The 27,655-nt window shown below is 47.8% G+C and overlaps 1 protein-coding gene and 1 long non-coding RNA gene across 12 annotated transcripts in view; one reads left to right on the top strand and one right to left on the bottom strand.

Moving 5' to 3' along the window:
* Window positions 1–25,510, bottom strand: part of BCORL1 (BCL6 corepressor like 1) — a 44,151-nt gene extending 18,641 nt beyond the window's left edge. Inside the window, exons 1-3 of one of the 11 annotated variants that reach the window (XM_081896848.1) lie at window positions 24,749–25,510; window positions 17,747–17,798; window positions 1,702–1,834 (exon numbers count right to left, since the gene is read on the bottom strand). In XM_081896848.1, coding sequence (XP_081752974.1) covers window positions 1,702–1,787 — 86 coding nt within the window. In that variant the 5' untranslated portion in view covers window positions 1,788–1,834; window positions 17,747–17,798; window positions 24,749–25,510. The other 10 variants (XM_081896847.1, XM_081896851.1, XM_081896845.1 and 7 more) reach the window with 10 other exon arrangements.
* LOC309361759 lies at window positions 9,829–13,126 on the top strand. Its single transcript, XR_014164623.1, has 2 exons — window positions 9,829–9,997; window positions 13,091–13,126. It is a non-coding gene; the product is annotated as an uncharacterized lncRNA (long non-coding RNA).
* Window positions 25,511–27,655: the final 2,145 nt, after the last annotated feature.

Genomic DNA, 27,655 nt, shown 5'->3' with positions numbered 1-27,655 from the left:
CCATGGAGAAAACCAGCATCAAATACCCCACATTATCCACTTGGCCTGACCTCAATCCCCTTCTCTACTTAAAGAGTGCTGAGTGGAAAGCCTGGCCACGTTTTTAGAAAGTAATCTTTCTTTCCCTCCACCCCAACATTTTTGGGAGAGGTAGAGCAGCACTATCTCTTCGAAAACATGTGGTTAGTGGTGGTGCTGTCAGGCTGCATACACGCTATAAATTTAAAGCAAGTGACTTTCTTCTAAGAATCCTGGGAGCTGTAGTCTACTCCTCACAAAGCTGCAATTCTTGGCAACTAAAAACGACCTACAGTTCCCAGGATCCTTTGGGAGAAAGCATATGCTTCAAATGAGCTTCAGATTTATGGTATATACACATCGTGAAACACTGTCTTGCTGGGGGCAGCGGGGAACTTTTGCTAGTTATTATGTGCATTACATCACTTCAAAAATGTGGAAAGCCAGTCCTGCTACCTTTGGAACCCCTCCTGCTCCTTTTGCTAAGGAGTGGGGCTCTGAACATGCATCTCCAAACCCTACCCTGATAGCACCACCGCATACGAGAGACTCAGAGAGGTGACTGTGATCATGTAGGAGTGATTTGTCCCCCTTTGCCTCTGCTGGTGATGCATACGGCTACAGGTGAAATTTCATACAACTTGCACAAATTCAAAGGATCCAGCAAAGCTTCTCCATTCAAACCTGATGCACTGAAAGTTTCTGATTTTAGCTTAAAAACTACCATCCTGATATAGATCTCACAATATTGAGTACTACTTGGCCAAATTCATACTTTAAACTAATGATGATAATGATAACAACATATTATTATTATTATTATTCAATGCACCACTTAATGACAAAAAAGCTTGATACCATGTGATGCAGTGGTTAGAGCAGACTAGGAAAGAAGAGAGACCCAGGTTAAAACCTCCGCTCAGCCATAAGGCTCCCTGGGTGACTTTGGGCTGATCACTCTCTTTCAAAATTGCCTACCTCACAGGGTTGTTGTGAGAATAAGCAACGGGGGGAGAGAAGAACCACAAGTTACTTGGAGGGAAGTATAAAACCTTCATTATTATTAAACAACAAAGCCACACACATCCAGCAAAAAAGAGAGAGTTAAAATAATTAACAGAGATCGTAAAATGTGCTGGCTGGTGCTGATCTGAGCCGCAGTCAGCACATCTGGTGCGTACCAAGATAGCTACTTTAAAGCAGTAGTCTTCCAGCTTTTTTAGACCCAGGAACTTCCTTTAGCTCAATCATACATATGTTGACCCATTTATTATTTTTCTTACCATATATTTGTATGGTTGTAGAGCTACTGTTTTGACCCACTGTAGATAAGTAGTGGGTACCTGGTGCAACAGTTGAAGGCTGAAGGCTGGTGCAGGGAGCTTGTTGGAACTTGTGTCCCTGCAGATGTTGCTGGACTGCAATTCCCATAAGCCCCCAGGCAACAATCAGGAATGGGGGGAGTTGTAGCCCAGCAAAGTCTGGAGGGCCACAGGTTCCCCAGCCCCACTCCGGAGGCTCTTTGCCTAAATCACCCTACAAATTAAGTCAGCTGAACTGCATTTCTGCAAACTGGAGGACACCCCTTTACCCAGCATCCTCTAACAAGTAACCCGACCACCTCACACACACCAGCTGCCCAACCTCTTCCCTCCCGGCCTGTGGAGGCCACACGCACCTCACCTCTCTTCGCTGAGGCCACACATGCGAATCCGTTCAGCGCCAGTCCAGTTGTGCACCCCGCTGTAGAGAGGCGCTGCAGAGATCATGACAGCCGCTCAGTGCCAGCCAGTCTCAATCCTGTCACGGGCTCTGCCTATTGAAAAAAACCAACGAAACACAAAGCATTAGGGCCAGATTTGACAGTTGCTGTTTTCAGCTTCCAAGGGGCAGTTCAGACAGATGAAGAGCAGGGGGGCAGTCACACTGACCCTTGGCTAAGGTGGGGTGCTGCCATACACAAAGTTAGGCTGGAGGCAAGGGCATCTGCAGAAATGTTTTTGGGAAGGTGGAGTTAAAACACCAAAAAGGGGAAAGCAAGCTAACCTCTCTTGAGAATAATTCGTTCTTGTACTTTTTTGCCTCGTATCTCAGGCTTGAAACTTAGCTTGTTTAAAATGAAAAGTGGGGAATCTGGGAGTTATGGTTCATGGGGTGCAGGGTTGTCTCCTTTGTGGATGCCTATGGCTGGAGGAAGCATGGAGCACTGCAGGAGAAGAAGTGCACAAGGCAAAGGCACACACGTCAGCTTGAAATTCCTTGAGCGGAGTTCTGTTCAGATAAAGAGTCATTTCCTCTCTGCACTGAAGCACTGCCAGGCAATTAATTAGCAAAGCAATTCTCAGTACAGCTATGCAAGACATGAGCTGTTGAATTTCCAGAGTGGGGCCACAGTGGGAAGACCATACAGGGATTGTGGGAAACCCAAAGAGGGGAGTACTGTAACACAACACCAAGGGGAAATTCAAAGTCACTAGGAAGCTGTGTGGTGTAGTGGTTAGAGCTTGAGACGAAGGAGTCCCAAGTCCAAATCCCAATTACCCATGAACCTTGGGCCCATCGTCATGTATTAACCTAACCTACCTAACAGGGTTGTTGTGAGGATAAAAATTGGGCAGGGAGGAGCATCATCTATGCCACCAAGATCTCCTTGGAGGAAAGATGGAGGTTGAATGCAGTATATGAAATAAAGGGGAGGGGGGAGAGAGATGAGGGAAGCAAGTGTGAACTCCTTTGCCCATGTTGTTTCATGTACCGACCGTATCAGTGCTTTATATAGTTATCAAAGAGCTTGCAGATGTGTGGGGGACTTAACGTGCAAATTCAGAGGGCGAGAAGAAAGCAAAGTACCATACAAAATGGGAGGCGGCGCTGGGGGAGAAGCAGAGAGCACAGATGGGACAGGATCTCCGCGGACGAAAGATGCCAAAAGCAGAGGCCAAGGCTACACGGGCAGCCGTGCGTTTGCCGAAAGCGCAAGGAAGGATGGGGGTCAACAGCAGAGGCACGAAGGCCCCTTGAAGGATGCAGCAACAGAAACGGACATTGTTGAGTGCATTCTTTTTTTGTTGTTCCCAGGGAGGATGTGGGACGTGAGCCAGGCAGAACCATTCCCAGGGAACAGAGAAAAGGGGAGAGCAGGAATCCCTCGCAACCAGGAGAACAAAACCCAGGGATTGAAAATTGGGTAGGGGGGGGGGGAGAGAGAGAGAGAGAGAGAGAGAGAGAGAGAGAGAGAGAGAGAGAGAGAGAGAGAAAGAGAGAGGGGGGCATAGAAACACACACTCCAAACTAGGCAGTACAAGTGCAAGTTCCCAAGGAACTACGAGGAGTTCCCTTCTGGGCAGGCAGCACGTAGAGAGGTGCCAAGTGCAGAGAGAATTCCACAAAGGAATTTGCAGAAGTGCCCTCGACCAAGCCCACTGAGAAGCCACCCTGATGGCAAGCACCCCTTCTTGGAGCCAGGAGCCTTGAGAAGCAGCAAGCACCTTCTTTCCCAATCCTCAGTATGCCACTCCCTCAGCAGGAAGCTAGCCATGTACACCTCTTGGGGTCCTATAATGTCATCTTGTGTAGCCTGGCAAATTAGCATGACCCAAAGCTCCCTCTCTGCCCATCAACAGTGAACCATTACATCAAAACAGAGGCACCAGGAAAGCAGCTCGAGCCTACAATTGTTTACTCAGGAGTTGCCCTGCTTTCGGCACAGTTGAGGCTAACTGTGAAGAGGATGCTGCAATCTGTAGGGTCTTCCAAATTTAGTAAACACCTTAGCAATGGAGTTTTGAATATAGCTCTCATGAGAAAGGGGAAAGCTGCCTCCCACTTCGCCTGTTTTCTCCATTCCCCTGCCTCAGCTGCCTTTTTCAGAAGCCTGTTCCAATTGCCAGAGATGAATCCAATTCGGAACCCATGCAGAAATGCTTGCTGTTTTCCTGTTTCATTGCAAAGTTATTCAATACAGGAAAGATCATCGCCTGGGAGTGCTACACTTGGTCCAGGATGCTGAGGGCTGCTGGAAGCATAGAAGGGATTTTGGTAGCTTACCCATAGAACCAATTCAAAGCACAACTGCATATGCCATTTAAGCTTTTGCAGGGGTTAGTCCTGCAAGTCAGGGAGGGGCTGTGGATCAGCAGAGGAGCACCATGCTTTGTACGTGAAAGCTCCCAGGTCCAATCTCTGGCATCCCCAGGTAGGGCTTGGAAAGAGCCCAGCCCCAAATCCTGGAGAGCTGCTACCAGTCAGGAAATGGCCTGCTACTCATTCATCAATAGTTCTTGTAACCTGCCCTTCATCCCAAAGAGCAGCACAGGATGACTAACAACATAACATGAAAATAACTGCCTGTCAGTACAATAAACAGCACCATATAGACCCAACACCCTTTGGTCCCCACCCTACCCCAAACGCCAGGGCAGATTAGTGAGTTTTTAAATTTTGCCTGAATGTGACCAAAGTGGTGGATGATCCGACGATACTCAGGAGAGAGTTGCATAAACGGGGCTGCCATGCTTCCTTTTACTGTATAAGGCAGCTTCCTATGTTCCAAAGTCCTGGTGCAATGGCAATAGAGTAATAGCTAGTCAAAACCTAATGGATGGGAGGTAAGGTCCGCCTTGCTACAGAGAGGTGCAACTGTGCTCACACACCCCTTCCTAATGGTCAGGAAAGATGCAAGAGGGAGCTTGTGCTGGAACCAAGAGAAACTAGTCTCAAGATAGTCTGGAGGAACACCTTGGTCATTCATCTGCACAGGTGGGAGGAGAATTGCTCAAACAAACAAAAGGACTTCTCTAGATTTTTGTCCTCTTCAACCTGGTCAATTTCAGGGGGCCTCTTACAGGCTGTGGCATTAGAATTAACGACCACTAGGCTTTCCATAGTTAAAACCATACTCAAGGCAGCTTACAACATGAAAAATATTACATAATTACAAACATAGCAAAAGTAGCCATAAACAATAAAAAAGTCTGAAAGTACACAACTGAACTAAACAATTTCCACAACGTACCTCATCAGTGAAGTCATGAGCTCCAGCCATTGCACTCACACAACCACATTCCAGACAGCACTCTAAATAGCAATCCCTTACCCAGCTGAGCAAAGAATTTAAAATTTCCCAACAACAATATGGTTCCATCAGTGTTTTTTAGGAGGGATGGGGGTGATGGTGACTGCAATACCCTTTCAGAACAGAAGCAGTTCCTCAAGGGAAAATGCCCTGATCCTGTGCAAGAGATGAGCCACAGCAGCACATTTCTTGGTCTTCAAAATAAACATGTGAAAAGGAATTCCAACCCCAGATGGAACTCAGTGGGTCATCTAATACAATCTCAGTCAAATGTAGTTGGTACAAGTGTCAACCTGGACCTGGAAAACCCATGTCTGAGTCCATGTTAAGTCATGAAGCTCACTGCAGGACCTTGGCTTAGTCACTCATCCTCAGCCTGTGCTACCTGACAGGGCTGTTGTGAGAATAAACTATGATAACCCTCATGCATATTGCCCATAACTCATCCTAGCAAGAGCAGGATACAAACATGATTGATGGTAACAATAAATGACCTCCTACCCTAGGAGACAAGATCTCTTAGATGACATCCAGGAAAGACAGGAAGTTAACTCCATTGCATAACTGCTCTCCAAACTCCTTAAATCATTTTTAGTCTACATCTGTCATGGAAGTTCACTACAAAGCTAGGGAAACGGCAGAAGTTGGATTCTAGCACATAATTATACAAAATAGGGTGCACAGGACACCAATGTTATATAAATGCTGGTGCCTGGAAATTTTATGTATTTTCCAAAGTCTGGATTCAAACCCATTGCTTTTTGCTTTGTCCTCAGTAGAAATGATGTCTGATATCCCTAACTTTGCATAGATCTGTTCCTGCCCAGATCTGTTTTCTGCAGAACATGTATTTCATCCTGGATATCATGGTCTGAATTTTCTGCTGAAGGGTCCAGACATACTCTGAAGGGTGCCAAACAGGTGAAGGGGCCTCACAATGCTACTGGCTGGAACAGCAAGGAGGTCTCTTCAATAGAAGTGATTAGCTTAGTCCTAACACAGAGGAAAGGGCAAAATTGGGACAAGGCAAAAAACCTGTGTGTTCTTGCCTAAGATGCCCTGAAACTCTGTCCTAGGGACAGATGGAAAAGAAAGAAGGAATAAAATACTAAAAAGGATGAAAATCTAAAGGAGACGGACAAAAAGAAGTGTCCAGAGAAATTGTTTTACAGTTTATGCATTTGTAAAAGGAGGGTTGATTTTTGCAAAATAAAATCCCCAAAAAGCAGGATGCAGAAACTCCAGCAGTAAAGTTTCAAACCGCATGTTGCCTTAACTTATCTTACTTTAGCAAAATAGCTAAATTTATTGTTTCCTTTGTTTCTCCTCCTCCTTCGCCATACTCCAAATGATCAAACACTATTTTATCTGGACAATGACAACACAAGCTTTTCTAGCCATAACACACCATTCACAGATTATCAACACCAGCTCTGGTTTTGGACAACATTTGGCCTCCATTTGACACAACAAAAGACAAGAGTCAGCTTTCCTGCTGTCCCTTGGAGATATTCTAGCCTCTCTTTTTTTAATGTCTCTCCCTTCACTTCCAAGTGGGCCCTTTGAATTTTACACTGAATGATCCAGAAAGCTCAAATCGCTAGTTGCCATAGGTGGCAATGGACAGGATAGGAACACTAATAATAATTCAGGTTTGTGCTTTAAGAGGCTCAAAGCACTTAAGATACATTATTTCAATAACTCATACAACAATCCTGTAAGTTAGGTCAGTTTTATGATCCAGGATGGGTAGAAAAGCAAACAGAAGTTTTCCTAAGGGACAGAACCTCGTTCACGAAAGAACAGAATTTGAACTGGAGATTTCCTAAATTCAGTCTCAAAGCCCTTATATTAAACTTGCCTCAGAAAAATGACCATTAGTAATGGACAGATCTGCCCAAGTCTGTCCCTTTCCTTTCCACTGGCACCCAATCATAGGTCTGTTCTGTCCTATTTTGTGCAATTCTTTTTTAAAGATAGCATGAAAAACTTGTACTTAAATTATATGCACTGCCCCAAAATATGTATTTTTCAATGCTTTCCAATGTATTTTCCACAAAAGATACATTTTACATGTGCTTTAACCATCAACAACACTTGTCTGTGCTCTTTTTGCGCACTAAAACTTCATTGCAAAATCCAGTTAAGAGCATTCTCTAATGAGGACTTGTGTTCCAATCCACAGGCAAGTTTAGGACTGTTGAACTGGGTCAATACATTGCAAAACAAAAAACGAAAAAACGGACTGATTGAATTCCTCCTCCTTCCCAAAAGACTACAGAGCAGAAACTGGAGAACCTATGGCTCTCCAGAAGTTGTTGGAACTCTAGCTCCCATCAGCCCCAGCCAACACGGGCAATGGTCAGGGATGATGGGAGTTGTAGTCCAGTATGTTCTGGTGGGCCGCAGGCTTCCCACCTCTGCCACAGAGGAAAAACCAATGTCTGAATAAAGCTTTAGATGATGTTGGAACATATTTACTAAGAATCAGGGCAAAATTTACAACATACATATATACTGTATGTTATAAAGCCAAGGGCTTCTACAGCTTTGACAGCTTCAGTGGCTACCACAAAAAGTCAAAATTGACATCTCTGCTGGTGCTTGCAGAGACAAAGGCCAAAAGGAAATGAGCTCCGTCAACAGTTAAAGGCCAGACGGATTAACAACATTTCTTATAGCTCTTGTGTTTTCAGGTCAGCCCTCCAGATGAAGAAAGAGGTTTATTCCCAACCTGCAATCTCTTTAAATTAGTCTTTGACGGACACATTGTACATAAACAAGTATGCTCCTGAATCAAATTCCATATATGACATTTTTCTTTTTAAACATACTTTCCAGCCCCCACCCCATGAAAAACAGCAACCATTATGTAGGAAATAAATTCAGCTTGCAAAAGTTGCCAAACCTTTAGCAATATGGAAAAGATAAAGTTAGCCTATTCACTTTTGCTGTACCTTATAACGACCTGGAAATCTTGACGTTGAGAACGGAGCAAGGAGTCCGCACTGGCAACCTGCAATTAAGCACACAAGACTTCTGAGAGTGTACAGAGTGCCTCTTTCTCATGAAGTGAGAGAGAACACAGCTCCCATTCTACACATCCAGGCTGAAGGAACAAAGTTTCTAGGCCTACAGTGGCTTGAAGTATGGCACTACTTTTAGAAACAAACCACCACTATACCCCGTGGAAGGCCTTATCACAGTAGTGTCAGCAACCACTTCCAACTGGCTTCAATAGAAGGCATGCATTTGGAGCGCAGGATCAGAGTGGAAGTCCCCATTTAAAACCAGCTCCTCTCTCTCACACTCTTCTTGCGAGTATGTATACAGAATGACTGCCAAAGCAATCTTTGCCTGCACACCTGCTCATTCCATTTTCTTAAGCGTGCGCGGCCAGGACAATGCACTCCTAAGCATGCAAAGACAATAATGCATCTCCACCGAAGCCAGGCACTTGCAAACTTTCCAACCGTCTCCAGGTAAAGCCTCTCTCTTACTCACACTGTGCAATGGCACAGAGAGAACGAACCATCACTCGCTTGCTCACTGCAGCCTGGCAAGGGAAGCCTCACCGTGGAAACCTGTCGCAGCTGCAGATTAACATCACGTTTCTAAAAAACACAAGTCAGGCTACCAAGACCGGGAAAAGCCTCCTCCAGACCCCAAGCACACACACATTGTCCAGCCGATGACGCGATGCCTGCAGCACATCTTCCCACCCCCACCCCGCAAACCACCCTCCATCCCCATTTCAGCTTCAAAAAACGTCCCATCCCTTCACTCTTCCCCGCTGCCACTGCCAGGCTCCGATTTTCTTGGCAGGCTGAGAACTACACGACAGTAAACATGCACAACGACTAGCTCCGGGGGCTGCCATTTGTGGGGCCAACCTGGAGGCAGAGCCCTGATTACAACAAATTGGATGGGGGGGTGTTGCTCATGTGTTACCTGGAAAGGCAAGGCAAGGCAAACTGGGATATCATGCAAAGCCCTAACTCTATCCTCCTCACCAACACAGACACACGGACATCTCTTGTGCTTTGCAAGCATTTTCAAGCTACCCTCCCACCGAGACATTGGATTTTAAAGGGCAGGCCCATTCCAAACGGGCTGGCCAGTTACACTACAAAGATGCCAACCAATACTTCCCACTCTTCCAAATAGGGCAAAAGTTGTCCCCCTTTCTGAAAACAAGCTTATGCTCTCTTCCCTTCCTGCGGACACACTCTCTACCGAGACTCAGAGAAATCAACCTCCGGGAGAACGAGTCGCCTCCGTTCTGCCTTCAGCAGCCCATCTCTGCCTCCCGACCGTCTAACATTTGGTTACTCCTTCCGAGTTTAGCTCGCCGCCGCGCCGCGTTCCTCCTCTCCTTTCCCCCCGCGCACCACGATCTAGGCTGCCCGTCCCTTCGGGACCGTCACGGGCATCGCCCTTGTCTCTTGTTGGAGGGAGGGAGCGGGGTGTAGGGGAAAGAAAGAGGGAGGCGGCGGCGGCGGAAAACAGCAACCCAAGACGCCTGGAAGGAAGCAGACGGGAGGGACCAACCAAGCTTGAGTCTCTGCCATTCAGAAGTGTATATGCCATTATCAGGTCTCTTCTATCGGCGGATCGCCCCGCAACGTGCGCCCGGAGTGGGTGGCCGCTGAATTATTCCCCCTCCTCGCTCAAAAAATTAAACCCAGAATTTAGACGAGGTGGTGCAGCTCAGGCTCCCCATGCCGAAGGCTCACCGCACGCTCGGGATGCGCAGAGACTCGCGCAGACCACCGTATCCGCCACCGAATTCGCCAGAGCGAAAAGGGTGTCGACTCCCTCTTGGCCGCCCCGTCGATGGAAGCAGAGGAGAAATGGAAAGAGAGAGTGGGGAAGAGGAGGGTGGCGGTGGTCGAAGTAGTGGGGGTAAGCCCAAGCACCCCTTCCTGAGAACAGAAAGTGAAATAATCTCCCTGCTAGCCTGAAGCGACGATCGCTTCCTCCCTCGCCGTCGGGGCCGGAGCAGAAGCGGCCCTGCTGTCACCATCCTGTCCTGGACGGGACCTTACCGCGAAGGGAGGACGGGAGGGGGGGTCAGGAAGGGAGAGAAAAGGGCCGCGGTCCAAGGCCCGCTCCCCGTTTCCATGGAAACCTCACTCACACGCCGCCCCCCCTTCCCTCCCCGATGGCGACGGAGGCGGCGGGGGGGGGGGAGAGGAGAAGCGGGCCCGGGAAAGGGAACCGCCGGGGACCGTCCACACGCACCTGCTCCCAAGGCGGGCCCCCGCCGGGGTACAAGGGGCATTCGATCCCGAGGGAATCCAGCCAAGCGGAGCCGGAGGAGCACAAGGGCCGGCCAGCGCGGCTCCACCGATCAGCAGCGCAGCGCAAGGAACAGCGGCGGTGGCGGCACTGGCAGCGGCAGCCCGAGTGTGAGGACGAGAGCGAGCCGCCGCCGACTGCTGCTTGCTGCGGGGCCTGCCGGGAAGTGTAGTACGGTCGTCCGGCCGCCCCCACGCCCACCCCGAGCCGGGCCCTGCCCTGCGGACTACGCCTCCCAGGCTGCACCGCGGCGAGCCCTGCCCGTGCGGGAGGGGCGGTTTGCTCCGAGCCAGCCGAGTCCGGAGAGGGAAAGAAGGGGGGGTGGAGTGTTGGGGGGGTTGAGAGGGGGAGGGGCCTCGCGCCCTGCCCGGGGAGGGGGAGAGGCTGGGCGAGGGCGGGGGGCGAGGGCGGGGACCGTCCTCCACCCGAGGGGAGGGAGAGATAAGAAGGGGCGAAGGGGAGGAGGCGGCAGCTGCTGCTGCGCCTAGGCTCTTGCTCGCCTCCCCTCTTTCCACCCCCCCCGGGGTTACCCATTCACACGCACAAAACCAAGTCCTCGGGTGGTACTGGGCACCCATCCCAAAAATATGCACTGTTAGCTGTCCACACCGATGAGGTCACGGGACTGGAGAGAGAAAAGAGGAGGGGTCGGGGTACATCAAACATTGCGGTGGGGGGGGAGTTAGGTGTTTTCTGGGGAGAGATCTACAATTTTGGGTAATCAAGCGGGGGCCTGAAAAGATAAAGGGGGCGCGAGGAACCCGCGTGGCGTTAAGGGAGGGGGAAGTGGAAGCCCCGAGTGCGCACGGAGCCCAAGAGGGTCAAGCGGCGGATCAGCCGAGGGCTCCGCGGTGCCTAGATTGGCGAGCGCGCCTCTCTGCGCAGCGGGGAAAGAGAGGCGAAGACCGGAGCGGTGCTGTCCGGTGGCTGCACCGACGGAGACAGCCCGCAAGCGACTCGGGAGGGCTGCAGCACGCGGATGGGAAGAAGCAGGGTGCCCGTGCCGGGGGTACCTGGATCAGCCCGAGCTGATACTGCGCGCGTTCCAGGCTCCGCACCTGCGCTGGGTGGGCGCCCCCTCGGGGTCGCAGCGCAACGCGGCGTCCGAGTCTCTCTGTCTCCCGCTCGCTCGCTCGCTCCCTGGGCGGCGCAAGCCGTGATCAGCACCGGCGCGCCCCGGGGAGCGGCTGGCCTGCCTACCTCCTTCCGTCGCCTGCTCGGCTCCTCTCGGGGATGCGGCCGGAGGGAGGCGCCCCAGCTCGGCCGGAGGATCGGTTGCTGGCTTTGACCCCCAGCCGGCCGGCAGCGTCCGTCGCCTGCCTGCTTGGCGGCCACGCTCTCCTTCACCGCCCGTCTGTCCGGGCTCGCAGCGCCTGCCCTAGAAGTTGCTCGAGCTTCGAAGGCCGCGATCGCCGGCCAGGCCCGCGCGAGTCCCACCTCGCGTCGGCAACACAAGCAGAAAGCCCACGCCGCGCCGCCCTGCTCAGTCCGGCCCCCCTGTGGGCCGTCTCGGCGACGATCGAGCCCGGCTTCCCTTCCCCTGGGCCCGTCGTCTTCGCCACTGCCCAAGGCCCTCCCCCTCTGCTCGGCCGGGACCCTCCTCTCGCACCCCAGTGCCTTCCCACCCGCGCCGTCTTGCCCCCTACCCCAGCCCAGCGCCCTCCCTTACCAGGATCGCAGTCCATCTAGGACGAGTGGCGTTGATCCCGTTTCCCCTCTAGTTTCTCCCCCACCTTTTTTCTGGCAGCCCCGCACGTCTTTACACCCGCGTGTGCACACACACCTCTCCTTACCAGTGTGCCGACCGAGCGACTCGATCTCTTTGCCACACCTCCGCTTTCCCGAGCTTTAAACCGACTCCCCTCTGCATGGACCCAGCGCCTTACATCGTCTGCCCTAGCCGTTCTTCCTGCTTTTTGTATTCCGCCTCAGGGCTAGGAGTTCTTTCTACCACAACCTGGTTGGCCGGCACGGGGAAGCCCACCCCCCACCGCCGCCACCAAGCAGCAACTATGCAATCTGGGGCTATTAAAACTGTGCGACGGGAAAGTAAGCTAGTGGGGACTTACTCTCGAGTAAGCTTCCTGAACAGCCCCCAAGAATTCTTTAAGCGGGAATTCTTCTAAAGGATCCTAGAATCAGGAGGAATGTATTGTATTGCATTTTGCAGCTTTGAGGTACGCTTTGCATCTTGCAAAAAACTTTTTACAGAGATGGATAGAACTGTGATCAGGCAAAACCCACCCAACAAACCCCAATCAACAACCCTTACTACTCCTGAAGACAAATAAGTGCCTTGAAGAGGATTGACTTCCCATCAGGATAGCTCCCTCTCTCCATTTATTATTTCTGCTCCTACCTCCCCCCCCCCCTTGTTACTTGCTTTTACTCAAACTTCTCTAGGAAGGCCCATTTAAGATTCCTGACCAGGTGCTCAGAGCATAAAGTCGTAAGAGGCAATTCCATTACACTACCTTAAACTGTATGTGCCCCAATCTAGAGAGCATTGTGGACTGGGGGCTAAAATTAAATTTCCATTCCCTCCTGTGCTCAGGGGAAGTTTACTTCTTGTATGACTTCCCTGGTTTATGTGCACAACGTGTTGTTCTTCTAGCAGTATAATATCTCTGTGCTTCTGCCTCATCTTCCTTACTAAATACCTGCTGAAAGGCCACCTGTATTTTATGTTTCTGCCAGTGGCCAAAATCACACAGGATGTGAAAGTTAGAACAAGACATGTCCATGAAGATGACCTCCTGGGTGTTACTATTGGGCAAAGTTTCTCAGATACAACGCCTCAAACGCTTCCACCAGTATACCTGTGAATTCAAAAGTGGTATGTTTCAGAAGTGAGGGGAAGAAATTTAACAAATATACAGCTAAGCCTGTAATTCAGCAACCAAAGCAACATCAAGCTCCAGCTGAAGTTTCTTGCATAGTAAGAAGACATCCAGGTGATTTTGTGTAAGATGTAGACCAGAATAGGATGAACCTGCTTAGAAATTGGGGAGAGGAACAATTTACCCTCAATGAACATATTGCCCTTTAACTGCTCAGTGGTGGATTTCCCTAACATGGATAATGGGCCTAATAAAATAACTTCTTTCTTTCTAGCCTAATAAAATAACTCCTTTCTTTCTAGATGTAATGGGCATAGCTGAAGTATACCTGCTCTGCTGATCTACGTCACTTTAAATACTGGTTTTACAGCTGGTAAAGCATAGTGGTTTGGGCTTAGTGCAGACCAAACCATGATTTGCACTAACTATGGAGTAGCACTCACAGACTCTCAGTGTTTCCACTGTGCTCCCCCAAAAAACGTTTCTCTAAGGTTCCTGCAGTTCAGAAGATGCTTGCTGTTCCCCTGGCATAAAGCAGCGAAAGAACAGTCACATACATTTCCCACAAATTGAAAGCAAGGTAAGAGTTAATGGTACCCCAGCCAGTATAGGGACCAATGAGAACCCTCTGCAGGGGGTGGGGTCAGGGCAAAATGAGATCAGCACCAGAGAAGGAGAAGATGTGGGTCATGTGAGCATTTTCTGTAGGTGAATGTTAGCAGAGACCAGATGGGTCTGGGAAAGGAGACCATGCGCTTTACACCTGTTACTCGACTACACCCCCCAGCATCCTTGGCTATTGGTCATGATGGCTGAGGCTGATGGGAGTTGGAGTCCCAACATCTTCAAAGGTCTGACCACCACCTTTTTTAGTCTGGGGGAAACCACACCCCGGCTGGAGAGCAGCTTTGAGATGGTTCTTGTACGTACATATAAATGGCTTGATTTTTCCACTGGATGGCTTAACATCAAATGATAGCATGCATGTGTGAATGGGTGAAAAGAGCTCTTATAACACCAACAGAACATTGGCATCATCTCATATTACCTCAAAAACAATATTTGCGGTGGAAAGTGACTGTAGGGGCACAGCCTTCACTAGGGATGCTATGTTAGGTCCTGGAGATGTCAGGGATTCAACTTACGACCTTCTGCATTCAAAGCTGGTACTCTACTGCTGAGCTAGGTTTCCTCTTGAAAGTTCTATCTTTGGTGTTCTGCCTACCATTCACACATGCAAACTGCACGTCTTGTGGTGCAGTAATCAAGTGAAGAAGCATGCAAGTATGAATCAGACCTTCATCTATGGGAGTTGACCAGGCAGGCAGGCACACATATTTGCAAACCCCAGATAACTGATAAATCCTTAGGCCGCTGAACTGATGGCTTGAATGAGAACAATACAAGAGTGGCGAGATCCTGATAGAGACTGAAGGGAAAGAGTAGAAGGAGAAGGAACAAAACTTCTCCTATGATGTTACAGTGGTGACAAAGAAAGGCCATGCAAAATTTTGCTAACTGGATGTCCTCCAGACATTGTAGCACAAAACCTCTGAAGAACGCCAGGTTTGTGAAGGCTGCAGTACAGACTTCAGTGATTTAAGTGGAGGCAGTGTTAGAAACTCACGATATATAAGCCAGGTGCAAAATGGCTCCTAAAACCAAGGTTACAGGTCACCAAAATGGAATGTCTAGTTGCTATTTGGGGCAAGTCTTACTTTTCAAATGGCTATGATTCTCAGTTAAACATCTAGCTAGTTCAGAGGACAACCTTGAGCTAGGTTAAGAATTTTGAGAACTTAAAGAAGAAAAGCCACATTATCCAGGGACAGTCCACATATATACTTGCCTATTCTGACCTCTTTTTCTTAATGGTGACACGGATCATTCATAACATGGGAATATTATTCACAACTGGGAGCAGGGAAGTGGAGTGGGGTATGTGAAGACAAGCGACAACCATTAACTATAATGTTGTTGACTGCTCCACCTCAGGCAGCACAGAAAAAGCATTTTGGTTCTGAAATTGACCTTAGTTTTCCAGAGGGGAAGGGCAGTAGTAATTAATGTATTGTGCCCATACTCCCTGGAGGGAGTAGTAGTGTGGTGCTGCTTTGACTCTGGGATGATTTATTCTGAAATAACAGCAGGGTAACAGAGAAATCCAAAATGCAGAAACCCACCAGTGGGATGTGTACACCAGTAATCCACCAGTGCTAAATTGGTGGCATGCAAACCTCTTCTGATACGTCAGATCATAGGTCTGGATGACAGCCTTAGCAGAATTGTTCAGCCAAGGTTAGCCTGGACTACACAGAAATTCAAGGGTGCCTTTGAGCATGCACAAAGTACTTCCCTGCGGCACTGTGCATCATCAAGACGTAAAAAACCCTAAGTTTAGGAGAATGAACTTGCTGACTGAAGCCGGGATTTCAAGCTTTGATATGATGCTCAGTAGCAGGTCATCTGCCTTGCATGTAGAAGGTCCCAGGTTCAATCCACAGCATCTCTACGTAGGGTTGGGAAAGACTCCTGCCTGAATTCCTCGAGAGCAATTGTCAGTCAGTGTAGACAATACTGAGTTACACTGACCAATGTTCTGACTCCATCTAAGGCAGCTTCCTGAGTTCCACTCAACATGAACAACCATCTGAGCATATGGGTCCAAACCCAAGAAAGTAGGCTCTCTGCTGAAGAGAAAAAATTATAATCAGTCTTGCTAGAAGAGGTGTGCTCAGATTGTTTCTTTCTCCTTTGATGGGTACGAGAGTTTTGGAACATTTATTGCCAGAAATGTCACAATCTTAGACTACAGATCGCTCCCAAAGCAATGCTTCCTCATCAATTTGAACCTAATGTTGCAGGATTCCTGCATAAAGACCTTCTTAGACTATGTGTATGCCATGACAAAGTTGTGTACAGCATGTAGCTGGAAGTCTCCAACACCAACCCTCTCAACAGTTGTTGATTAATAAGATTTGGTTTAGGAACAAATTTAATTCAGATTAACATAGGAAGCAAGGAATCCCCATTTTTAATAATAATGCAGTGTGGCTTTCAGTTTTATTTACTATATGGAAAGCCTTCAAGCTTCTGATTAACTGCCAATCAAGTGCGGATGACTATATGATGTCTATATCATCAAATATAACATATGTATCAAATATCCATTCTCATTTTCTTTTCTTTCTTTTTTGAAGTAATTGTCCCACAAGCATGACATATATTAAGAATTGCAATCAGTGGGTTTCTTTATTCCTTTAGTCATCTTGTTGTGTTTCCATGTGCCTTGCATTCTGTTGCAGGCATTTTAAACTTTTATTTGAGGAAGAGGAAGAGGAGAAGAGGATGACAAGGCACCTCTTGAGATGGGGAGGGGAGAGAATACATAGCTAGACTGCACAGGATGTTCAGTTACGGTTCTTCTGTCTCAAATCTCCCCCCTGCACGCACACCCACACCCAGAGTTTTCTGCAATGCCCAGAAAACTGGGTTGGGGGAGTCTGCATGTTTGGAAGGCCAGAGGCCAGTTGTATGCTGGGGGAGGGGAGGAGTAGTCCGCTGCGCAAACTGACAGCGTGCCCCAGAGGACTCTGGCGAATTTCTTCTGCTTTCATGCCTGCCTTCCCGCCCCCCGCCCCCCAGCCATCGCTTACTGAGGGCCTCCAAAGTTCTAGCAGGTTTTTTTTTTTTTTACTGTTTCCCCCACTCAACAGGGAAAAATGCGAATGGTACATTATGGAACAGGCCCTATAATGCTTCCATTCTTTCCCAAAGCCCAACATTTAAGCCGTTTGAATTTTAAAGCAAAGCCAAAACTGCCCGTCTATCTTTGCCCGATATCTTTTCAAGCTATTGGTGATGCTTTAATCAGCTGAATTAACTGCAGTGGCCTTGGGTTTTGTTCTGAGATGGGTAGGAACTTTTCCAGAGAATGTGCTTTCATTAGGGAAGATGAAAAGGGGTTCATGCAACAAGAATTTAAGGGAGGAGAATACTTCTCAGGCAAGTGGATTTCTTTAGATATGGACAAGCAATTCTGACTTTTAAGTCTTGAGGCAAGTTAAGTTAAGTTATATTATGTTGCAGAGGTAAACATCTGGAGACCACCAGGCTGGGGAAAGTTAGTTTAAAGCATTCTGCTAGGAATGGGTTTAAAATCTCAACTTTGTCAGGAAGCTCCCTAGGTAATATTGGCCTTGTTTCTGACTGTCTTTTGCGCTCTCTCTCTCTCTCTCTCTCTCTCTCTCTCTCTCTCTCTCTCTCTCTCTCTCTCTGAATAACCTACCTCACAGGGTTGTTACGAATATAAAGAAATGGGGAGGAAACCATGTACACTGCCCCAAATCCCTCAGAAGAAGAATGGAATATAAGCATCAATCGAATATAAGCATCATAAACATATGCATATTATTCAAACCTAGTAACATCAGTGCTATCTTTCCAGAAAAAGAGGTGCTGGAACTTACCATGAATGCCTCCCTAATTCTCTTAGAACAGCAGTGATGCTCACCTGAGATGTGCCAGAACTGAGTTCCAGTGAGTTCCGGCTGGGGAAAGAAGCCCTGAGTGACACAATGCAAAAATTAACCTCTGAAAACTGGATAAATTATCAAACACCATTTCATTACTAGCACATCTCTTTCCTGTCTTTCCATTCTTAATAGAACTCTCCAGGTGGTGAAAAACCATCTTCAAAGACATAAACAGTCCAATAAAGCAGCACAAGACTGAACCACTAATAGCACACATTTTAAAATAGCTTGCAATATCATATTGACAGAAGTCAGAACAAAAACCAGAACCATTTCCAATTGCTTTGATGAGCTCCCTGATCAAATGCCTTTCAGTGCAGGAGTGTGCTACCTCCACTGTCAGCGGCTGTGTGCTTCTGAATGCCAGTTGCTGCAAACTGCAGGACGGGAAAGCAGTGCTGTGTTCAGGTCCTGCTTGCATGTCTTCTGCAGGCATCTGGCTGGCCACTGAGAGAACAGGATGCTGGACTGGATAGGCTTTTGACCTAAACCAGTGGGGCTCTTTTTATGTTCTTATGGTCAACTTGTTTCCTAAAGGAGCTGTTTAAGTGGGGTGCTTCTTGGCAGTGCCCTAACTGAAAAGCTTTTATACATCCAGTGATGGTTTTAGAAATCCAAAATCTGCACAATTTGGTGGTCTGCTCTTGCTTCCTTCCAGTCAGCATCCAATGTGGGGGAGAATTCTGCCCATCTCTGGCTGGATGCAACTGAAGCATTTAATCTGCTCTAATGATGCAGAATGACCTGCAAAGAAGATCCCCATTGCCAGGGCCAGAGTCAACCTGATCTCTTAGCAAAGACTCTCTCTCCCCCCACCATTAAGTTTCCCACTATCTCGCTCTCCCTCACAGCTTACCTGGTAGTAGCGGCAACACCACTTCCAGAGTATCATTCCAGGGCATTATGGAAAATTTAAAATGAAGGGGCTCATGGATGCAGCTACCCATAAACACAGACTAGGGCACATGGCAGTACTGCTGGGCTCTGCTGGAGTAACAGGATACCAGCTGCTTGCAGCAGACCTCTCCACTGCATCTATCCCAGCCTTTTTCAACCTGTGAGTCCCCAGATGTTGTTGGACTACAATGCCCATCACCCCTAGCTAGCAAGGCCAGAGCTCAGGGATGATAAGAGTTGTAGTCCAACAACACCTGGGGACTCACAGGTTGAGAACTGCTGTAAAGGTAAAGGGTAAAGGGACCCCTGACCGTTAGGTCCAGTCGTGGCCGGGGTTGTGGCGCTCATCTAGCTTTATTGGCCGAGGGAGCCGGCGTACAGCTTTCGGATCCTGTGGCCAGCATGACTAAGCCGCTTCTGGTGAACCAGAGCAGCGCACGGAAACACCGTTTACCTTCCCGCCGGAGCGGTACCTATTTATCTCCTTGCACTTTGACGAGCTTTTGAACTGCTAGGTTGGCAGGAGCAGGGACTGAACAACGGGAGCTCACCCCGTCGCAGGGATTCAAACTGCTGACCTTCTGATCAATAAGTCCTAGGCTCTGTGGTTTAACCCACAGCGCCACCCGCATCCCTTTTTGAGGACCGCTGATCTATCCATAATACTGTGTCAGTCATGCCTCCTGAAGTGGGATCCTCTTGATGGCACATCATTCTTTCTTCCTACACAATTCAAAAGTGAATCTTTTGTACCCCAGACCAAAAGCCCCAGTTTTCAGCACTCCTTCTCCATTTGCTCAGTTTCCAAATATCTTCATTTTTATTGCATTTCAATCACTTCATTACATTGATGTTTGAATCGTTCACACTGATTGGCAGCAGCTCTGCAAGGCTCCAGGGAAGGGTTTCTCTCAGACTTACCTGGAGATGCCAGAAATCGAATCTGGGACCTTCTGTATGCAAAGCAGACTGAGGAGGGACGTGATATGCTGTGATTACTAAGACCCAGCATGGGTTTCTCAAAAATAAGTCATGCAAGACGAATCTCTCTCTATCTCTCTTTTTGATGGAATTACAAGCTTGGTGGATAAGGAGAATGCTGTGGACATAGTGTATCTTGACTTCAGTAAGGCTTTTGACTAAGTTCCCCATGATATTCTTGTTATGAAGCTAGGTTGAACAAGGTAACTGTTAGGTGGATTTGTAGCTGGTTGACTGACCAAACCCAAATACAGTGGTACCTTGGGTTAAGTACTTAATTCGTTCTGGAGGTCCGTTCTTAACCTGAAACTGTTCTTAACCTGAAACACCACTTTAGCTAATGGGGCCTCTTGCTGCCACTGCGCCGCCAGAGCACGATTTCTGTTCTCATCCTGAAGCAAAGCTCTTAACCCAAGGTACTATTTCTGGGTTAGCAGAGTCTGTAACCTGAAGCATATGTAACCTGAAGCGTATGTAACCTGAGGTACCACTGTAGTATTCATTAATGGTGCCTTGTCATTCTGGAAAAAGTGACAAGTGGGGTACCACAGGGTTCTGTCTTGGGCCCACTGTTGTTTAACATATTTATAAACAACTTGGATAAAGAAATTGAGGGGATGCTCATCAAATTTGCAGACGATCCCAAACTGGGAGGGTTAGCTAATGTCATAGAAGACAGAATCAGAATTCAAAATGACCTTAACGGATTGGAGAACTGGGCCCAACCTAACATAATGAATTTAAACAGGGGCAAATGTGAAATTCTGCACTTAGGCAGGAAAAACCAGATGCACAAATATAAGATTGCTTACTAGTAGTATATGTGAAAAGGACCTTGGGGTCTTAGTGCACCACAAGCTTAACATGAGTCAACATTGTGCTGCAGCACCAAAAATAGCTAATGCTATTGTAGGCTGCATCAACAGAAGTACAGTGTCAAAGTCAAGGGAAGTAATAGTAGCACTCTGTTCTGCCTTGGTCAGACCACATCTGGAATACCGTGTCCAGTTGTGGGCACCACAATTTAAGAAGGATGTTGACAAGCTGGAACGTGTGCAGAGGAGGGCAACCAAGATGATCAAGGGTCTGGAAACTAAGCCTCATGAGGAGCGCTTGAAGGAACTGGGTATGTTTAGCCTGGATAAGAGGAGACTGAGAGGAGATATGACAGCCATCTCCAAATATCTCAAGGGTTGTCACATGGAAGAGGGAACAAGCTTGTTTTCTCCTGCTCTGGAGAACAGGACTGGAACCAGTGGCTTCAAGTTACAAGAAAGGGGATTCCAACTCAACATCAGGAAGAACTTCTGATAGTAGGAGCAGTTTGACAGTGGAATGGTCTCCCTCAGGATGTGGTGGGCTCTCCTTCATTGGAGGTTTTTAAAGCAGAGGTTGGATGGCCATCTGCCATGGAAGCTTTAGCTGAGATTCCTGCATTGCAGGGGGTTGGACTAGATGACCCTCAGGGTCCCTTCCAACTCTGCAGTTCTATGGTTCTACGATTCAACTACTCAAAGGGCTGTCGCACAGAAGAAGAAAAGGGCTTGTTCTCCACTGCCCCGGGCTATGTACACACTATAGCTTTAAAGCACATTCAAAGCACATTCTTTCCCTCAAAGATTTATGGGCAACTGTAGTTTACCCCCTCAGGGAACTACAATCCCCAGCAACACTTAACAAATGATAGTGTCCATAATTCTTTGGGGAAATCCATGTGGTTTAAATGTATGGTGTGCATGCAGTGACACCTTAAGAGATTCAGGCTGTGTATACAACTATACCTTTAAAGCACATTCAAAACACATTCTCTTTCTCAAAGACTTTTGGGCACTATCATTTGTTAAGTTTTGCTGGGGATTCCTCATAAAATTCTAGGCACTTTTGTTTGTTAAGGATTGCTGGGGATTGTAAACTACAATTCCCCAGAATCCTTATCAAACTAAAGTGCCCAGAATTCTTTGAGGAAATTATTTTGCTCTGAAGGAATATTATGTACATAGCCCCACTGCAGAAAGTCAGGGCCAGCTCTGTGATTCTAAGGCTACATCGGCAGCACACCTTTAAAACATTGTTATACCACTGTAACAGTCATGGCTTCCCTCCCCTCAAAGAATCCCAAGAGCTGTCATTTGTTAGGGATGCTGAGAGCCATTAGGACAGTGATGGCCAAACTTGGCCCTCCCCCTGTTTTTGGACTACAACTCCCATCCTCCTTAGCTAACAGGACCAGTGGTCAGGGATGATGGGAATTGTAGTTCCAAAAACAGCTGGAGGGCCGAGTTTGGCCATCACTGCATTAGGAGATCCCTCTTCCCCTCAAAGAACTAAAATTCACTCTTCCCAAGGAACTCTGAGAACTGTAGCTCTGTGAGGGAAATCGGAGGGAAATTGTAGCTCTGTGAGGGAAATCAGAGGCCCCTTAAACAACTCTCAGCACTCTTAGCAAATTACAGTCCCCAGAATGATTTAGAGGAAGCCATGATGGTTGGAATGGTATCATAGTGCTTTAAAGGTGTGGTGCAGATGTGACCAAAATGACAACAGCAACATGAATGCAACGCTGGCCGGTGCCAGCTTTTCAACGGGCTGTTTCTACTATGTGTTGATCCCCTCACTCCTGCCCCTTGAGGTATGGCAGTCAGCTGTGACACATGCCCCTCAATCTAGCCCCAAGTATACTTCCAGTTTCAACTGTTTGCTTCAGTTATCATGTTGGGAAAGAGCTTAAGATAAGGGAGATATTGATTTGCAGGGAAATGGGCTGTGCCTCAGCGTCAGAGCATCTGCTTTGCATGCAAACGGTCCTGAGTTCAAACCCCAGCATGGGTTGGGAGAGATTCCTGTTTGAAACCCTGGAAAAGACTTATTGATATAGATAGATGGACCAGTTCCTATTTTACCAATCCATACTGACTTGAGAATTACAGAAAGACCACATAGCTGACTTTAGCTCGCATTTCCATCGCTCAGCCCATGCCAACAATGTAGCATCCTGCAGCAAATCAAAATGGCGGCTAAAATCAACTGTCTGGCTGTGTTCTGAGTAAAGTTTTCTGCGGGCACAACCAAGTAATCTCACCAGGGCCTAGTAACAGAAGTTCCACACTTTGCTCAAGGCCACCTCAGACCTGAAGCAGTCCATGGTGAGCAGCAAAGAGAAACTCTCTCGGGTCTATGTTCAGTTTCTGAGGTACTCCTCTTTGTCCCCTCTGAGGAAACAGCGCAATTGGCAGGAACAACATAGCATGGCCTTTTCAGCTATGGCACTGAAACAGGAAAGTACCTTGTCAAGGGTTCTGTTTTTGCCTGCTTTTGAACAAGCTCCCAAATGTTATTCTGGCAGGGTTTTATTTTCATTTGTTTTAACTACAGCTTATATATAGCAATGTGTTTTATGTACTGGATCAGACCAAAGGCCCATCCTATCCTGAATGATGACTACAGGAAGCCTGCAAGCAGGAAGTGAACCGCACAAGCACTCTTGTGCTCACTCTCCTGCAACAACTATTTGTCAGTGTACGACTGTCCCCTACAGCGGAGGCAGAATATAGGAATCGGGGCTAGTTAGCCACTGAAAGCCTTATCCTCCATGAATTGGTGTAAACACCTTAAAGCCACATTAGTGGCAATTACCATATCCTTTGGCAGCAAATTCCATTGTGTTTCACTATGCACTTTATGAAGAAGTCTATTACTTTGTGTGTCCTGAATCTTCCAGCGTTCTGCTTCCCTGGATGGTCCCAAGTTCTAACAATATGAGAGAGGGAGAAAAGTATCTACTGTACCCACATTCTCCACCCCATACATAATTCAACTCTGTCATGTCCCCTGTAACTTGCCTTTTTCTAAAAAGCCCAAAATACTGTAAGCTTTACTTCATGTGGGATTGCTGCAGCCCCGTGACTGTTTTACTTGCTCTTTACTGAACCTTTCTCGGCAATTTCTACAACTGAGGTGCAGCAACCAGAACTCAACACTGTATGTGCAGCTGCACCATAGATTTGTATAACTGTGTTATGTTATTGGCAGTTTTATTTCCCCTCCCTCCCCTAGCGTCTGTTACGATGCTGTTATCGCTGCATATTGAATACAACAATTGGGTTTTCACTCGCTTCATCACACGCACACACATGCTCAAATTCTGCAAGCCACCTTGAGCATACTTGTCATAGAAAGAGATAATATAAATGTTAAAATAAATAAAGTGACAGAACAATCCCATGCATGTCTACTCAGAACCCCACTGAGTTCCATGCGAACTTGCTCTCAGGTAAGTGGGCACAGGTAAGTACGACAGTGTAAGGCAGTTGTCATAATGTCAAGACTAGGACCAGGGAGACCAGGTTTCAAATCCCAACTCATCTACTTATTTATGCATTTGTCGAACTTATATCCCAGCACTTCCTCCAAGGCACTCAAGGCGGTTAATGGTTAATGGTTCTCCTCCTCCTCCTCCTCCTCCTCCTCCTCAGTTAATCCCACAAACAACCCTGTGAGGTACCTTAAACTGAGATGCAGTGTCTGACCCAAGGTCACCCAGTGAGCTTCATGATCATGTGGGATCTCTCTTTCAGCCTAATCTACCTCGCAGGATTCTTGTGAGGATAAACGGAAGGGGGGCACAAGTGAATTAAGTGTGCCAGCTTGAGCTCCTTGTAGAAAAGGTGGCATTAAAAATGATATATATATATATATATATATATATATATATATATATATATAATGCCACCTTTATATATATATATAAATATGCACTCTTTCCTGAGAGCAAATCCCATTAAATTCAGTGGGGATAACCTCCGGGTAGGCATACACGAGATTGCACTGTACATACGTAAGGTTGCACACCCCATCGAAAACCCAGCCTGTATTCACAGGTATTCCAGTGCTCCCTTTCCTCGCCCCACATTTTATTCCTATGCGTCTTATTCCGACCAATAACAATAAACTTTTCTGCAAAGTTGCACGATCTTCCACATTAGAAGAAGAAACACACACACATACATACATGCATACAAACATATACACACACACAGCCGAGTGCGGTGCGTGCAAGCTAAGCGGCGGAATGTGTTACTTCCCGGGTCGTGTGCAAGGATTACCTCATGCGGCACAATGGCAGACAAACACGTGTTCCCACCTTCGCCCTCCAGCGGCTTCGGAACGCGTCCGTGGGGCACGATCGCCTCGGCGCCACCGCATCCTCCGCGAAAAAGGCTGGTCGCGTGAAGAGGGAAGAGGGCGGAGTTTGTGGCAGAATGTACGCAAGCAACCACCGTGCGATTGGCTTTCGGAGAAAGGATTGTGGGAGTTTAGGGGAAGATGGCCAGGGAGGGGTCTGCGGGGCCGAAGCAACGTGTGAAAGGGAGGGATTGCGAGGAGGAAGCGGGGAGTGAACCGATCGGGGCTTCAACACGCCCGCACGCGCAAAAGGGAGTCTCGGAATGTGGAGATCGGTTCTGGCTGCTTCTCTCAAAGTGCGGCAAGCTTTCGGATTCGCAACGAGCCTCTCTCTCTTCCCTTTCCTTACGCGGGTCGCTCAAGCCCCTAAATTATCAAAAGTTCTTGAACGGCCGGGTTAGGCTCTGTTTGCCTCGATCGCTTCTTGGGGAGGCAAAGAGAACAAAAGGATGGTGATTGAATTGGGGGTACCTAGCCAGGGGCTAGTTCTCAGATTGCACGAATCTGAAAATTTGAGGGTTTTGGTGGTTAGGGAGAAGTAGAATACGAATCGCGCTCCGATGAACCCTAAAATCCACAGCAGGGCGGTGCTTGTATTAGGACCCAGCCAAAATGTCACAAAAACAGTGGCGAGGTTTCGAGCTGTCCAGAGTTCTTCGTCGAGTAGGATGTCTACACGAAGGGAGCAAAGAGAGAATTGTTTCTTTTTTAAGGGATTCAGACAAACATACCCTAGCCGGCATTCGATTTGGTCAGCGCAGAGCAGAGTTAAAGGGAAAGTGGGTGGCCTCTGCCTTATTTGTTAATTATTATTATTTAACTAATATGTTTTTACCTTGCTTTTCAAAACCCCAATGGTCCCCAGCACAACTTGCAATAGACTGCAATAATGCACACACAGAGAGAGTTATATACACAAGCCTCAAACCCACCCAACCCAGCGGTCTTTAGTCCCCTGACTGATAAATGGGACCAGAAGTGCTTCCGCTGTGCAATCCTGGAGCAAGTGTCAGTTGGAGCTGAGTGCTATTTGGGAAGGGCAGGGAGGGGGGCGGTGCAGGGAGAGGGACGCAAGCTTCTTGCAACTTCTGCTTCTTAGGAGCCCAGGGTGGTCTCCCCCTTGCCCGTGGTGACTGGTTCCAGCCACAGCCAATGGCAGGCAGAGCTACTCCATTCCGCTTGTAAGCAAGTAGATAGGTGGTGGACTGGCTGAGAGCAGACCAAGGTTGCCCTAGGGCAAGCAGACCCTCCTCTGCCAGGGGACCCTTGTTTCCTTCCTGGTAAGCCGAGTGTGCAGTAACATTTACCTGGAGAAGTTCCCTAACGGAATAGAACTGTGTTTCTCAGGGGCTGTGCAAGAACAGGTGATGCTCTCAGAGCAGAATATAAAGTTGCCTTTTATTTGCCAGTGAACTGAGACAGGCATAGCTGGTAACTTCTTCCTGGCAAGGGCCCTTTCGCTTTCAGCAGCTACACAACAGGTGGATATTCCACAGGGGAAGCTTTTCTTCAGCATAAATGTGCATTGATGGAGAAACAGTCCTGTGCTGAATTCCTGGCTGCCATGCAAGGCGATAACTCACCTTCACTATAGATGACAACTCATCTTTCTCCATGGGAATGCAGAGCGCACACCTTCATGCTGGAGTTTCTGTTAATGACTACTTCCCCCTATTAATACATTTGCCAATATCAAAGGTGCATTTTTCATTCCCACAGAGGAGGTGAGTTATCATCTCGTTGATCAGAGTTTAAAGCAGCCCAGATTGCTGGGAAACAATAAAAGGGAGACTTTTTGCTGGTGTACTTTCAACTCCTTTCCTGACAGAGGCTGCAGCAGTAATATGACAGCTGGAAACTCAACCAGGAGTGTTTTATGTGTCTTGGAACTACTGCCATGAGAAGCACTGGATTTTGGCTTTATAGAGGCACAGAAGCCTCTGTCAGGAAAGGGAGCGTCAACCTCTACCTCGGACCCATGCCTTTGTTTAGGCAAGTCACTTATCTCTCGACCTTTGCTCCCCCTTCTGCAAAAAGGGAATGAAAGCGACCTGCCTTACAGGGCTCTTGAGAGGACAGCCATGAGAAAAAGAATGCGGGGGGGGGGGGGAGAGAGAGAAAGGTCCACAAACCCAACAGTACCATGCTGAAATGTTTTTTTCTACTGTATCAGCATTAGCATGTGTGGTGGGTTATAAGACAGTGGCAAGTTCTGATAGATGGATCCATGGAAGGTTTGTGTATTTATTTAGGACAATCACACACTTCCCTTCACAAACTCTTACCCCAGAGTGATTCCCAGTGCAATTTAAAGCACAATCTTATAATTGCTAATAGTTGTTAGGCATGACTGAAAACTGAGCCTCCATTGCAGTTGCAGTGTACCTCTATATCTGAGATCCTGCGGGCAAATGGATAGGTACCAGTGGCGTAGCGTGGGGGGTGCAGGGGGGGCTGGCTGCACCGGGCGCAACATCTGGGGGGTAGGGTTAGGGGGCGCAAATCCACGGGTTAGGGGGCGCAAATCCATGGGTTAGGGGCGCAAATTACTTGCCTTGCCCCGGGTGCTGACAACCCATACTATGCCACTGATAGGTACAAAGCCTTCCTTGGAAAAAAATGGCTGGCTACTCTTGGAAACAGGTTGTTAGACTAAAAGAGCCTTGGTCTGATACAACAGTGCTCTTCTTACATTCTTAAAACTGCTACTATAAGAGACTCAACATTTAAAGTGGTGTCCCTTGGAGGATGGAGCAACCTTGTTTTCTCCTGCTCCAGAGGTTAGGACCTGAACCAATGGCTTCAAGTTACAAAAAAAGGAGATTCTG

Source organism: Podarcis melisellensis, assembly GCF_964234715.1.
Source record: "Podarcis melisellensis genome assembly, chromosome: Z".
Classification (NCBI taxonomy): domain Eukaryota; kingdom Metazoa; phylum Chordata; class Lepidosauria; order Squamata; family Lacertidae; genus Podarcis; species Podarcis melisellensis.
The sequence above is the reverse complement of the archived record's forward strand: the minus strand, read 5'-3'. Positions and strand labels throughout refer to the sequence as shown.